At 48.2% G+C, this 13,186-nt stretch overlaps 2 protein-coding genes across 2 annotated transcripts; one reads left to right on the top strand and one right to left on the bottom strand.

Moving 5' to 3' along the window:
- Positions 1-856: 856 nt before the first annotated feature.
- On the bottom strand, positions 857-3,636 carry efcab2 (EF-hand calcium binding domain 2). Its single transcript, XM_062446705.1, has 7 exons — positions 3,507-3,636; positions 3,304-3,388; positions 2,615-2,687; positions 2,126-2,205; positions 1,821-1,863; positions 1,463-1,529; positions 857-975 (listed from the first exon to the last, which is right to left on the bottom strand). The coding sequence occupies exons 1-7, from the start codon at positions 3,529-3,531 to the stop codon at positions 857-859; spliced, it is 492 nt and encodes a 163-aa protein (XP_062302689.1). The 5' UTR covers positions 3,532-3,636.
- A 148-nt stretch (positions 3,637-3,784) lies between these two features.
- On the top strand, positions 3,785-13,005 carry hnrnpua (heterogeneous nuclear ribonucleoprotein Ua). The gene is made up of 14 exons (XM_062446673.1): positions 3,785-4,461; positions 5,048-5,162; positions 6,289-6,362; positions 6,450-6,589; positions 6,786-6,885; positions 7,583-7,695; positions 8,059-8,322; positions 8,643-8,762; positions 9,005-9,133; positions 9,456-9,624; positions 9,844-10,131; positions 10,248-10,534; positions 10,703-10,795; positions 11,043-13,005. The coding sequence occupies exons 1-14, from the start codon at positions 3,975-3,977 to the stop codon at positions 11,091-11,093; spliced, it is 2,430 nt and encodes an 809-aa protein (XP_062302657.1). The 5' UTR covers positions 3,785-3,974; the 3' UTR covers positions 11,094-13,005.
- The last annotated feature ends 181 nt before the right edge of the window (positions 13,006-13,186 follow it).

Genomic DNA, 13,186 nt, shown 5'->3' with positions numbered 1-13,186 from the left:
GCAGCGCTAGCCTTGCAGAGCCTCTGCCTGGTATTCCGATAACGTCCGTGTGCCTAGCTAACTAGTCCGCAAGAGGCTGTACTCTTGTGGGGCCAGGGGTGCAGACTAGGAGAGAGGCGCACACATCTGGCTAGGGGGGAGGGTTCTGTCTGCCCCCTCCCTGCCAGCGGACCAATAGCGTAACGGCGTCTGGTTGAGTGACAGGTAAAGCTTGAAATTTCCTGAGTAAACTTCATGAGGGCTTTATAACGTTTAAGCGACAGGTAACGTAGCCTAGGCAACAAAGACGCCTGAAAAAAATACCTGAAGGCTCACGCAGTGACGTTTTTAGATAACGTTAAACTGTAAATGTTAACAGTGATACACAAATGTCTTCGAGTCAATTTAGTAGGCCTGTAGCCCCCTGAACGATTGGAAAAGAAGATAGACAAACGAATAATTTAGTCACGGCTCCTCTAAGTTGACAGATTGGGATTTTACTGATCAAACCGAAGATGCACATTTTTGGTGTTCGTTAGCGCAAAGTCTCTCTTTGACAACGTACAGTGAACGAGCGCTGACATTGGGCCGATTGTTCAGTAGATACATAGCACCACCTGTCGCCTCACACCGGTTACGACGTGGGAACAAAACGAACGTGGAAGGTTTACACAGACAGTATTCGTCAATGGGATAACAAATATTCATTTACAAACGAGTCACAAACACACACATATATCTTTTTAGTTGCTTTATTTAGGGTTTATTTGTGTGGTACTATGAGCTGGTTTATATACTGTAACAAAAACTGACATGAGGTGAACTGTGTGTGTGTGTGTGTGTATGTGTGTGTGTGTGACAGCAGGATGCTGTCACACTATCTGTTGTCATCCACGGTCATCATGCTAACAAAGTCCTTGTAGAAGACCACGTCCTTGTCTGGGTCTCGAGCTGCCGACAGCATCTCGTCCATCTCCTCCTGGGTGAAGGGCTCCCCTGGACGGAGAGAGAGAGAGAGAGAGAGAGAGAGAGAGACAGAGAGACAGAGAGAGAGACAGAGAGACAGAGAGAGAGAGAGAGACAGAGAGAGACAGATAGAGAGACAGAGAGACAGAGAGAGAGACAGAGAGACAGAGAGAGACAGAGAGAGAGAGAGAGACAGAGAGAGAGACAGAGAGACAGAGAGAGAGAGAGACAGAGAGAGACACAGAGAGAGAGAGAGAGAGAGAGAGAGAGAGAGAGAGAGAGAGAGAGAGAGAGAGAGAGAGAGAGAGAGAGAGAGAGAGAGAGAGAGAGAGAGAGAGAGAGAGAGAGAGAGAGAGAGAGAGAGAGAAAGAAAGAAAGAAAGAAAGAAAGAAAGGAAGAAAGAGAGAGGTTATAACCACCAAACTCTGCAAGTTTCAGACCATTTAGATTTTTCGATTCTGGCTGTTCAAGATCCGGAAAGACACTGCAGGACGTATGGTTCTAGGTTCTGATATACCTTCCTGAGTCATGTACTTGGTGAGTTTCTCTGGTTCCAAGTAGCCGTTTTTCTGCTGATCCAGAACCTGTGGATGAATCAGGCCGACAAGGGGGGGTGGGGGGGGGGGGGGTGGGGGGTGAAGGGGGGGGGGGCGTAAGTTGAGCATCTCATCAACTGTAGGTCAATTACAACTTAAGACGCTATCCAAGTTTGAACAAATCAATGGTCTACAGAGGATCCTGCAGAACTGGTCTGGAACTGGAAAAAATTGTCTTGCCCCGTGGTATTTTATGTTGAACCAATCCAAATCGCCTGAACCAATTAAAATCAGTGTTGTTACAGATGTGGATCACTCAACATGTCGGGATATAATCACCTCAAAGGCTTGAAGCAGCAGGTCCTCTGGAATGGGTCGGAACCTGCACCCCCCCCCCCCCCCACACACACACATACCCCCCCCACACACACACACACACACAAACACCCCCCCCACACACACACACACACCCCCCCACCCCCCCCCCCCCACACACACACACAACCCCCCCCCCACACACACACACCCCACACACACACACACCCACACACACACCGATACATGAATATGATCTTAACACAGAAGGTAAATGTGACATTAATCAACTTGCATATGCGCGCACACACACACACAGGTGAACTTACCTTCGCTCCATCAGTACCTTGGTCATGGTAGGGAGAAACTTCTCAAAGCGGACATATCCTGTTGGCTCCTCCTCCTCTATCTGTGACATAGGTTGATATAAAACACAACTACTTTCCCCTAAAAAGCTTCACCAAAAGAAAGTTTGAAAACGCTACAATCTCTATTTTTCAGATTGTGTGTGAAAAAACGTTTTTAAAGATGGAAAAAAATATTTTTGAAAAAAGGTTTATAAAAAAGACATTTGCATCATTGATGTTTGTGTGTGCTCTGCTTTAATAAATGTCCTAGGCTAGGCTTAATCTGGTCTGCGAAACTAGCCCTACAACAGGTAGGCTTATATGTCAGCGCCCATACTTTAACTTGAGTGTAAACGTTTTTTCTACCACTTTTACCAGTCTTTTTAAACATGAATATCTGTACTTCTACTTGAGTGAAGGATGTGTGGACTGTACCATCTCTGTAAAGAGGTAATGGTGTGCTTCTCTCACCTCTGCAATGACGTCATGTAACTCTCCCTCGGTGGGGAAACAGCCTAGGGACCGGATAATGGTGCCGATCTCTCTGTAGCAGGGGCATTGTTAGACATAAAACTATCCTGGGGCACAGGCCCGTATTCATTCCCTTTTTTTTCTTCCAAGCTTGCTGCGCACAATGCACTACTAGGCTATAGAAACTCACCTTGCTTAACCCACTATACAACAGTTCAGTTGAATAGTGTAGCCAGCGTAGCCAGTGTTGATATAATAATATCATGGAATTCTGCGGGAATCGGTTTGTATTTTCGGTTAAACTTCTTTGATTTTACAAGCGTTGATTGGGATACTGCGTTGATTTTTTCCGGGATTATCAATCTAAATTAATGCACTGACTAATAATGTAAATTGTTGAAACTCAAACTTTTGATTTTACTGGGGCACAGCAGATTCATACTGGGGCACGGTACGGCCCCAGTAAAAAAGGGTCTAACGACGCCCCTGCTCTGTAGGATGAGGCAAGGCATTATGAGTCAGAGGCAGAAAGGCAGTTTCCTGACTCCAAACTTCTATTGCCTACATGGACACACAAACTCTCTGTCACTTTTTCTTTCTTTCTTTCTCTCTCTTTATGTCTCTCTCTCTTTATCTCTCTCTCTCACACACATACTCACACAGGCACATGCATGGGTGTTTCTGCTTACCGGACGTCAACTGTTTTGTTAAACCCGTGGTCAAACACATCAAAAGCTTCACTGATCTTTTTGTGGACATCCGACACAATGGCCTCTAAAACCACACAGACGGAAATAGCTAGTTATTTGTCAGCGTAGCGATGTGATTTCAGCGTAGCAATGTGATTTCTTGACTATTTTCTAAACAGAAATGTTTTTTTCAATTTTCTTACCTGCACTATCCTTATCGTCCGCCATGTTTTTTGTATTTAGTTACCGTTGCCAGGAGACCGAGGGCAGCATTTGATTGGCAGAGAATAATAATGCTCTTATATTTTTCCTTATCCTGATTAAAAACATAAACAACTAAAACTGTACTGAACAGTTTCGTTCCATCGTAAAGTATTTGTTGTTGTTATGTTAAAGCAAAATATCGAATAAAAGAATATGTTATTTGTTGCAGGTTTAGTATGTTAATTACGGTAGGGGTATATCGTCCTACTGGCATGCTCTCAGGCGCAGATGTCTGTTGTGTGGGGACTTGGAAGGGAGCGTGCTTGGCGCAGTGTAAATTCTAGTAGCCGACTGCTATCCATTTCTATCGCCAAATCGCGTCGGCCATCGTTCCGGCTTTTGTCTTTTCGCAGAAACGTTTTGTAGTATTTTATCTGTATTAATTGTGGATTTTTATCAATAACACAATGAGCTTTATCAACGTTAAAAAGTTAAAGGTAAACGAGCTGAAAGATGAGCTGAAAAGGCGACAGCTCTCTGACAAGGGGCTCAAGGCCGAATTGATGGACCGTCTGCAGGCCGCGTTAGATGAGGAGACTCAAGCCGGCGGTGCTTTCCCTGACACCGAAGCCGATGAGAATGGCGCAGAGGGCGGTCAGGGTGACGGGGCGGTCGGCCTGAATGACATGGGCGACGAGGAGGACCTGGATGAAGACCTAGTCGGAGAGAGTATGGAGGCCGAGGAGGAAGAAGAGGGGGACGGGGGCGAGTACGGCTCGGCTCCGGGGGAATGCGCCAACCTCGACGATGATATGGCGGGGGAGGAGGAGGATGCGGGAGTCGAGATGGATAAATCTGGAGACGAGGATGAAGATACTCTTTTAAAAGAGGATGAAGACGAGGAGATGGATAAATTTGATGATGATGCTGCGCTAGTAGCTCTATCCGGTGAAGGTAAGCGAAAGCCTACTATGGGCAGTTTGACCCCGGTCAGAATGGTTTGTTGTTGTTGCTAGCTACTGTATAGTACTACCTAGCACATTAGTAGTTCACGTCTGATGACATTTCATTAAATATGGCATGGTGGTCAACAGCCGGTTAGCTAGTTTCCTTGTAGACACTTAGCCTGGTTGGCTAGCTATCAATGGGTTTCAATAGGTCCAATATGGAATGAGGCTAGCTACAGCTAATATACGTCGTCTTTCGGGTATTTGCATATGTATCCATGAGTTCGAAGCGGATATGAATCCCGTGTACTGAAAAGTGCACACGTCGTTTACATAATTAGAACTGTTCGTTTCAGTTACAACCGCAAACTAAACTAGCTAGCTTCAGATAAACGTCACCCCTTGATCCCTAGTGGCGAGACTGAGCAATGCATGTGTCCCGTTCCTGAAATCCAAGGACAATACAATTAGTCTAACAGCAAATTGTTTAGATGGAATCGCGCCTATATTTCGCGTGTTGTAGCTGTGTTGGTGTGCTCTACCTGGCCGGTGTGCTGCACACCTCAACATCTCACCGTTTTCTGATTCCCAAGGGGGCGTGGACAAGGATGCTGCCGCAGATCAGAGGAATAAGAAGGGGGTGAAGAGGCGACGAGAGGAGCACGGAAGGGGCTACTTTGAGTTCATTGAAGAAAGCAAATACAGCCGGTAAGCATGGTGACACACCTGCCTGTATGGCTCACCTCCAGCACTCCTGGAGAGCACACTCCTCTAGAACTCAGCCCAGGTTAACAGCTGTCACCACACACACACACACACACACACACAAACACACACACACACACACACACACACACGGGTGTGAGTGCATGGCCATGGAAGAGAAGGAAGAAAGTATGCTGCTGTGGCAATATAATTGGATTGTACTAAGAAAGGGGTCATATTATTCTTATTATTTACTTGACTGATGCCAGGACTGAACAAGTTTGACAAACACTTAGATTACCCAATGCCTTTGTGGGGGTGGGGGGGTGGGGGATGCTGTGAGGTGTGGGGATGTAGGGGGGAGGGGTGACCCAAGTATTGTACAACAATGGAGGAGCAGCTGTGTCTGGACTCTAGACAGCAGGAGGGGAGGGGGAGGGGGGGGGGGGTTCATCAATGATGAAAGATGTCTGCAGAGAAACTTCACAACTGATCTGTCTGTCAGTCGTGTATATTGTGCATGTGACTGTGCCAATGGGTGCTTCTTTCAGCATGTGCTAATGCATGTGTGTGCACTCACATTTAAGATCATCACCACTAACTTTGTCCACGTTTCGTCCTTTCAGGCCAGGCGTGGCTTCATGGGTTTTAGATATCTCCCAGTAATCACTCTGATCTCCAACCAACCGTACAGTTAATGAAAGGCCTGATCACAGTGAAACACTTTCATATCGCCAGTTATAAGAGGGGAAAAACAGATGCTCTCCACTTGCATCAGTGCATAGTGTCTGTGCGTTCATTAATTAATTATTTAATTCATCTTTTCATCCATCGTTTCCTTCCAAGGCTGGTGATTGGGTAGGCGTGGCAGACCGTTTTAACAGAACCTTGTAGTTCCAGTGGAGTGTTTCCAGTAGTTTATTTCCGAGGTCATATTGAGCATTCGAACCTCCAAAAGGACGGAGGTTGTAGCTCAGGTTCCAATGTGGCAGCATCACCACGTGATGTCATCAGGGAAGTCCTTGGACACGGCCCTCCTTAAAGGGACAGTGTCGCATTGTGACAGGGGTAGAGACGTGTGCTTGCTGAGGAGCCACGCAGTTGAATAGCACCTGTCCTGTTCCAACAGGGCCAAGTCCCCACAGCCCCCCCTGGAGGAGGAGGACGAAGAGTTCGACGACACCACTGTCTGTCTGGACACCTGTAAGTACACAGTGGATATTTCAAGTTTGGACTGGAAACTCAGTATTCCGGAGTCCCTCTGATGTGTGTGTGTGTGTGTGTGTGTAGATAACAGCGACCTGCACTTCAAGGTGTCCAGGGACCGCTACAGTGCCTCGTCTCTCACCATGGAGAGCTTTGCCTACCTGTGGGCGGGCGGGCGGGCATCCTACGGCGTGGCACAGGGCAAGGCCTGCTTCGAGATGAAGGTGAGGAGGACATCATCATCTTACACACACACGCACACACACACACACACACACACACACACAAGGATGCTCTATTCGGAAGAAAGGCACACTTTACTTCTCTGGTGTCTTCTGCAGACACACACACACATCAACACCTCCCCCCCTGCTGATTACAGCCTATCAGTCGCTGACCTCTGACCTGCGTTCTCCTCAGATCATAGAGAAGATCCCTGTGAAGCACATCTCCAGTAAAGGCATGGACATACATGAAGTTCTGGTTGGCTGGTCCTTGGCCAATGGGACGCTGTTACTGGGTGAGTGGATGACTGACTGGTTGTTTTTCTGTGTGGCTGACTGACTGGTTGTCTGGCTGACTGACTGGTTGTCTGGCTGACTGACTGGTTGTCTTTCTGTGTGGCTGACTGACTGGTTGTCTGGCTGGCTGACTGACTGGTTGGCTGGCTGACTGACTGGTTGTCTGGCTGACTGACTGACTGGTTGTCTGGCTGACTGACTGGTTGTCTGGCTGACTGACTGACTGGTTGTCTTTCTGTGTGGCTGACTGACTGGTTGTCTTGCTGACTGACTGGTTGGCTGGCTGACTGACTGGTTGGCTGGCTGGCTGTGTGGCTGACTGGTTGTCTTTCTGTGTGGCTGACTGACTGGTTGTCTGGCTGGCTGACTGACTGGTTGGCTGGCTGACTGACTGGTTGTCTGGCTGACTGACTGACTGGTTGTCTGGCTGACTGACTGGTTGTCTTGCTGACTGACTGGTTGGCTGGCTGGCTGACTGACTGGTTGTCTGGCTGGCTGACTGACTGGTTGGCTGGCTGACTGACTGGTTGTCTGGCTGACTGACTGACTGGTTGTCTGGCTGACTGACTGACTGGTTGTCTTTCTGTGTGGCTGACTGACTGGTGGTCTTGCTGACTGACTGGTTGGCTGGCTGACTGACTGGTTGGCTGGCTGGCTGTGTGGCTGACTGACTGTTGTTGTTGTGGGGGGGCTCAGGGGAGGAGGAACACTCGTACGCCTTCTCAGCCAGGGCCAAGAAAACCACCGACTGTGTCACCGAGGACTACGGAGAGGGTTTCGACGAGAACGACGTGGTGGGCTGCCTCATAGTAAGACGTCCCACACAACAGCTTTCATTCTTACTTCTTCTGTTTCCCGTGAGTTCCTGATGCATGTTTCTGTTGCTGACAGCTTCTTGCTGTCTTGGGCCCTATGCTGGATCGTAACAGAGCCACCGATAGGAAAGTAGAAAACAGATGTAGTCCAACCAGTAGGAGAGCAGACAGCAATCATACATGCTTTCCTGTTGGTTGTAGTCGTATCTCCTCACCTATTGGTTGGAGTGTGTCTGTTACCTGCGGTCCTGTTTGTTGGAGTGTGTGTGAGAGTGTGTGTGTGTGTGTGTGTGTGTGTGTGTGTGAGAGAGAGAGAGTGTGTGTCCTCCTCTGACCTGCATGTCCTCTCCTCCCCAGAACCTGGACGGGCCGGAGGCGGAGCTGTCCTTCACCAAGAACGGCAAGGACCTGGGCGTGGCCTACAGCTTCAGCAAGGCCTCCCTGGAGGGCCGGGCCCTCTTCCCTCACGTCCTCTGTCACAACTGCGCCGTGGAGTTCAACTTCGGCCAGCGGGAGGCGCCAGAGTTCCCCGTGCCGGAGGGCTTCAGCTTCCTCCAGCAGGTTCCTGTCAGCCTGAGGGTCCGGGGACCAAAGGGCCCAGACACCAAGGATGAGTGTGAGGTAGGAGGGACAGGCAGGGAGTGTGTGTGTGTGAGGGAGAGTGTGTGTGTGTGTGTGAGGGAGAGTGTGTGTGTGTGTGTGAGGGAGAGTGTGTGTGTGTGTGTAAATGTTCTGGTCAGAGCAGGGTGCAAACCCCAATAAAACGTAATACCGTAAACCGAGAGGAAGTTCCTCCCCCTTTACTGTTGTGGTATTTACTTTATTTTACATGAAACTACTGTCTCCTTGTTATGGATAAATGAGAATGGTGTTGTGTGTGTGTGTGTGTGGAACACCTATGGTTTAGGTGTTAACTCGTGTGTAACACCCCTTGTCTCCAGGTCATCGTCATGGTGGGCCTACCTGGCGCAGGCAAGACAGCGTGGGTCACCAAGCACACCCAGGAGCACCCTGGGAAATACAACATCCTGGGTACCAACGCCATCCTGGAGAAGATGATGGTGAGGGGGGTGGAGGGCTGGGGGATGAAGGGCTGGAGGGTGGAGGGCTGGGGTCCTGGAGGGTGGAGGGCTGGGGTCCTGGGGGGTGGAGGGCTGGAGGGTGGAGGGCTGGGGAGTGATGGGGGCTGGTGGGGTGGAGCAAGGACAGAGGGGGTCTGGAGGGACAGACGGTGACCTGTCTTTCTACCTCATCGCCGGTCTCTCGTGGACGTTGGTTTGAAAGGCTGTTCCCCCTCCTCCAGATCGCCAGTCTCAAACGCCAGATGAAGGATGTCACCAAACTCACCACCATCTCCCAGCGTGCACCTCTCTTCCTGGGGAAGTTCATTGAGATCGCTGCTCGCAAGAAACGCAACTACATCCTGGATCAGGTGACCATATATTACCCTCATATTACCCACATCCCATCTCTCTCATATTATCCACAACACACATAATGCCTATCATCCATCTCTCTCAACCTACCATAATGATTATTCTTGTCATGTAAAACTACATAATCACTGTGGCATTATGATGATAATCTCCATTTTTGAACCTGGTCAGAAAGAAAGAAAAAGAGACAGAAAGAGACGAAGTTAAACAGAGAGATAAGAGAGAGATAAGAGAGAGATAAGAGAGAGATAAGAGAGAGATAAGAGAGAGATATGAGAGAGAAAGACAGTAGGTGAAGGAGTGATTCCTCGTCCTCAGACCAACGTGTCGGCGCCGGCCCAGAGGAGGAAGATGTGTCTGTTCGCTGGCTTCCAGAGGAAGGCCGTGGTGGTATGTCCGTCAGACGATGACTACAAGCAGCGCACGCAGAAGAAGGCTGAGACAGATGGCAAGGACGTTCCAGAACATGCAGTCCTCAAGATGAAGGGTGAGTCTCTCTCTCTGTCTCTCGCTGTCTCTCTCTGTCTCTCGCTCTCTCTCTGTCTCTCTCTGTCTCTCTCGTCCTTGCTAAAAGCATCTGCGCCGTTAAACATCTGTGCTCTTACAGATAAAACACTTATGATAATATAATCATATGATACAATAATCATCATCATCATCCTATTCCACGTCCGTACTGACTCAGGTGACCCCTCCTTCCCTCCAGGCATATACACTCTCCCGGAGGCCGGGGACTGCTTTGGCGAGGTGAGCTACGTGGAGCTGCAGAAGGAGGAGGCGTCGGCGCTGCTGGAGCGCTACAAGGAGGAGAGCCGCTCCGCCCTGCCCCCGGAGAAGAAGCCCAACCAGGGAGGGGCGCCGCCCAAGAGGGGGGGGGGCAACCGTGGCCGGGGGGGCAAGAACCAGTTCCAGAGAGGAGGAGGTGGAGGAGGTGACAGGCAGGGACAGAGGGGGGGTCGGGGGGGCTTCCAGATCAGAGGCCACTTCCGAGGAGGTGCGTGTGTGTGTGCCTTTTGATGTGTTAGGTAGTTCAGTGTTTGCGATATTATTTGTGTGCAGATATACGGTGTTCCTCTCCTTCTCCGCCTTCATCTCCCTCTCCCTCCCCAGGTCCAGGACCTCGTGGGGGGGGCTTCAACCGACCCCCACGGGGGTTCCTTCCCCCTCCAGCCTTCCGGGGAGGGTTCTCCAACAGGGGGAACTTCAACAGGGGGGGCGGGGGAGGCGGGATGCCCAATAGAGGAGGAGCCCCCAGAGGGGGGCCTGGCCGGGGCAACATGGGGGGCAGTATGGGAGGCAACATGGGAGGGGGGCGGGGGGGCAACATGCACAGGGGGGGCAGCATGAACCGAGGAGGAGGAGGGGGAGGAGGAGCCAACAGGGGAAACTTCTCTCAGGTGGGTCACACTTTACTGCCACTGGTCCATTTCTGATGATTGGCATAGGGATGGGACAATCAGCTATGATCAAAAGGATATTGTTAACTTTAATGAATTGGAACACAGTACATGTTCTACCGTAGCTACCAGTCTGGTGTCTGATGCCATCTGTCTTTCTCCCAAAAGTTCAGGGGCAGAGGAGGCAATAACAGGGGCTTCAAGAATGGAAACTTTGGCATGAACAAGGCCCAGGCCTTCAACCAGAGCTGGCAACAAGGGGTAAGCATTTCTCTCTCTCTCTGTCTCTCATCTGTTTGTATCTCTTTCTGCCTCTCCCTGTCTCTCACTCTGTCTCTCTCTCACCATGTCTTTCTTTGTCTCTGTCTTTCTCCTCTGTCTCTCATTCTCTTTTTTCTCTCTCTCTCTCTCTCTCTCTCTCTCTCTCTCTCTCTCTCTCTCTCTCTCTCTCTCTCTCTCTCTCTCTCTCTCTGTCTCTCTCTCTCTCTGTCTCTCTCTCTCCTTTCAGTTCTGGAACCAGAAGCCATGGAGTCAGCAGTACCAGCCAGGATACTACTGAGCATGTGCAGTAGAGAGACTTAACTGACAGCACACAGACACGTACACACACACCCAGCGCCTCCGCAACGGTCAGTCTACTGAACCACTGTTCCACTCCACATGTTTTCCTCTCTGTTCCTCCTCCTCCTCTTCCTCCTCGGTTTCCAGATGAAGGAACATTCCATCGCCGTGTTGGAACTGCTGGTTCTTAACGATGCAGCAAAGATTACAAACGCTTTACGATCTCTCTTTCTCTCCTGTTACTTCTCTCTCTCTCTTTCTCTCGTGTGGTCTCCCTCTCTCCATTTTCTCTGCGTTCTACTTTTGTACGTTTCTAAGGCTTTTACGTTGGAGCTTCTGAGGAGACAGAGATCTCGCTGGTGCTTCAGGGTTGGACGTTTTCTAAAACAAAATCTAAACTTTCAGGGTTCTGTGTTTTTATCTGTAAAGAAGTACTTTTTACTATAACAATGATGAAGGATGATGGGTATACATTCGTTTTAGTTTTTTTTTTTCTGCATTTTTATTATCTTATTACATGTCTGGTTTGTGGACATTGTCAGTCCATAGTTGAATACTATTTGACCTGGAGAGGCTAGGAGGTCTCGGTCGTTGTAGTGCTGCCAGCCTCACGATGAACCTGCGTGTTTCCTGAAGACGCTTCACCTTTTTAGATGCATACATGAATAGAACTCTAACTAAGGAAGATTAGGCCGTAAACATTTAAACCCTGAACCACTCTTCGATGTTGACACCCTTTTCCCCCAACTAATGGAAGGAGTACCGAGGCGACCGTTGATGTAATTTATGTAAATATGGCTCCATCCGTGTAAATAATGGATATAGATCCATTGTAACCCAGAGCAGCAAGGCACTACCTCTTCTTATGCCAGACAGACTAACCCCCCCCCTCCTGCCCCATAGCAGGCACATGGAACCCTCCATGATGCCTGTTGCTCTGTGGATCACTGGGCCAGCCTATCTATCAGGACGGGGGTGCATCAGAAGTTAGAAGTCAGTTACTTTAATACCCTCAAGCAGTTGGAATTCTGTTCAAAGGAGTTTTTAGATAGAAGTTTATACTAATGTAGCAATGTAATGCCCCTAGTTTCGTGTAGTCTTTTCAAGGTGTTATGTTTTCAGTTGTAATTAATGGAATTGTGTTTTACTTCATAGAACATGTATTTTGATTTGACTGTTAGAAACGATGTTGGCTTGCATCAGCACTCTTTGTGGAAGCACAATTTTTATGTACGGCTGTTTTCCAGACAGCAAGATGGAAAAGTATTGACCTGAATAACCTTGTTTCTGCTTTGGCACTTGAAACCCTATTGGCTGCAGAATAGCTTTTTAAGTTGTATTGAATTGAAATACCATGAAAGATAAGATTCTACTAGTATTTATTTCATAGTTATATTTCTTAGATAAAATGCTTTGTTAGACTAGCATAGTGGAGACCAATTGTCTCTCTCTCACTTCCATGGACAGTTAGGCACCCAGACCATAATATGAGTTTCTAGTTGACAGTTTGGCTGCCGTGACAACAAGAGTTGTTACTGTAATGATAACAACTGAAATGGTGGATTAATGGTGCTAGGTGTGTGGTGGGAGGGGAGGGGGAGGCGTCGCTGAGGTACTCTGTTAGGCAATAAACAAAACTGTTTGACCTGTACAAGGTATCTTTTAAAAGACTTATTAGTGTTACCGTTGCGTTCCTTGTACCAAGGTGTTTTTAAAACTGCAAAATAAGCTGACGTAAAAAAGGACACAGTCCCATGTTTATATTAGGTTGTTACATAGTGTCAGACTGTGTAGAGTAATTATATTCTCCTTGATTTGTTGTCAGTTCTTTCACTTTATATTGAATGCACTAGTTATTTTAATCCCCTGCTATGAGCTAAGAATAAAACATATTTTGGGTTGTGTATGAACATTTGATGTCCTGTACGTTTGTGTATCTTAAGTTACGGAGTTCACAAACAAGTCTGATGCAAGGGCAACACCCACCATTCCCATCTTATTTAACGTCAAGTTATTTATTTAATTTTTTTAACACACTGTTTTAGTCTAAGGGATGGATATCAGTTTTCCGTAGAGAATTTTTTTGTAAAA

The sequence above is a fragment of the Osmerus eperlanus genome, chromosome 21 (assembly GCF_963692335.1).
Source record: "Osmerus eperlanus chromosome 21, fOsmEpe2.1, whole genome shotgun sequence".
NCBI classification, from domain to species: Eukaryota; Metazoa; Chordata; class Actinopteri; order Osmeriformes; family Osmeridae; genus Osmerus; species Osmerus eperlanus.
The sequence above is the reverse complement of the archived record's forward strand: the minus strand, read 5'-3'. Positions and strand labels throughout refer to the sequence as shown.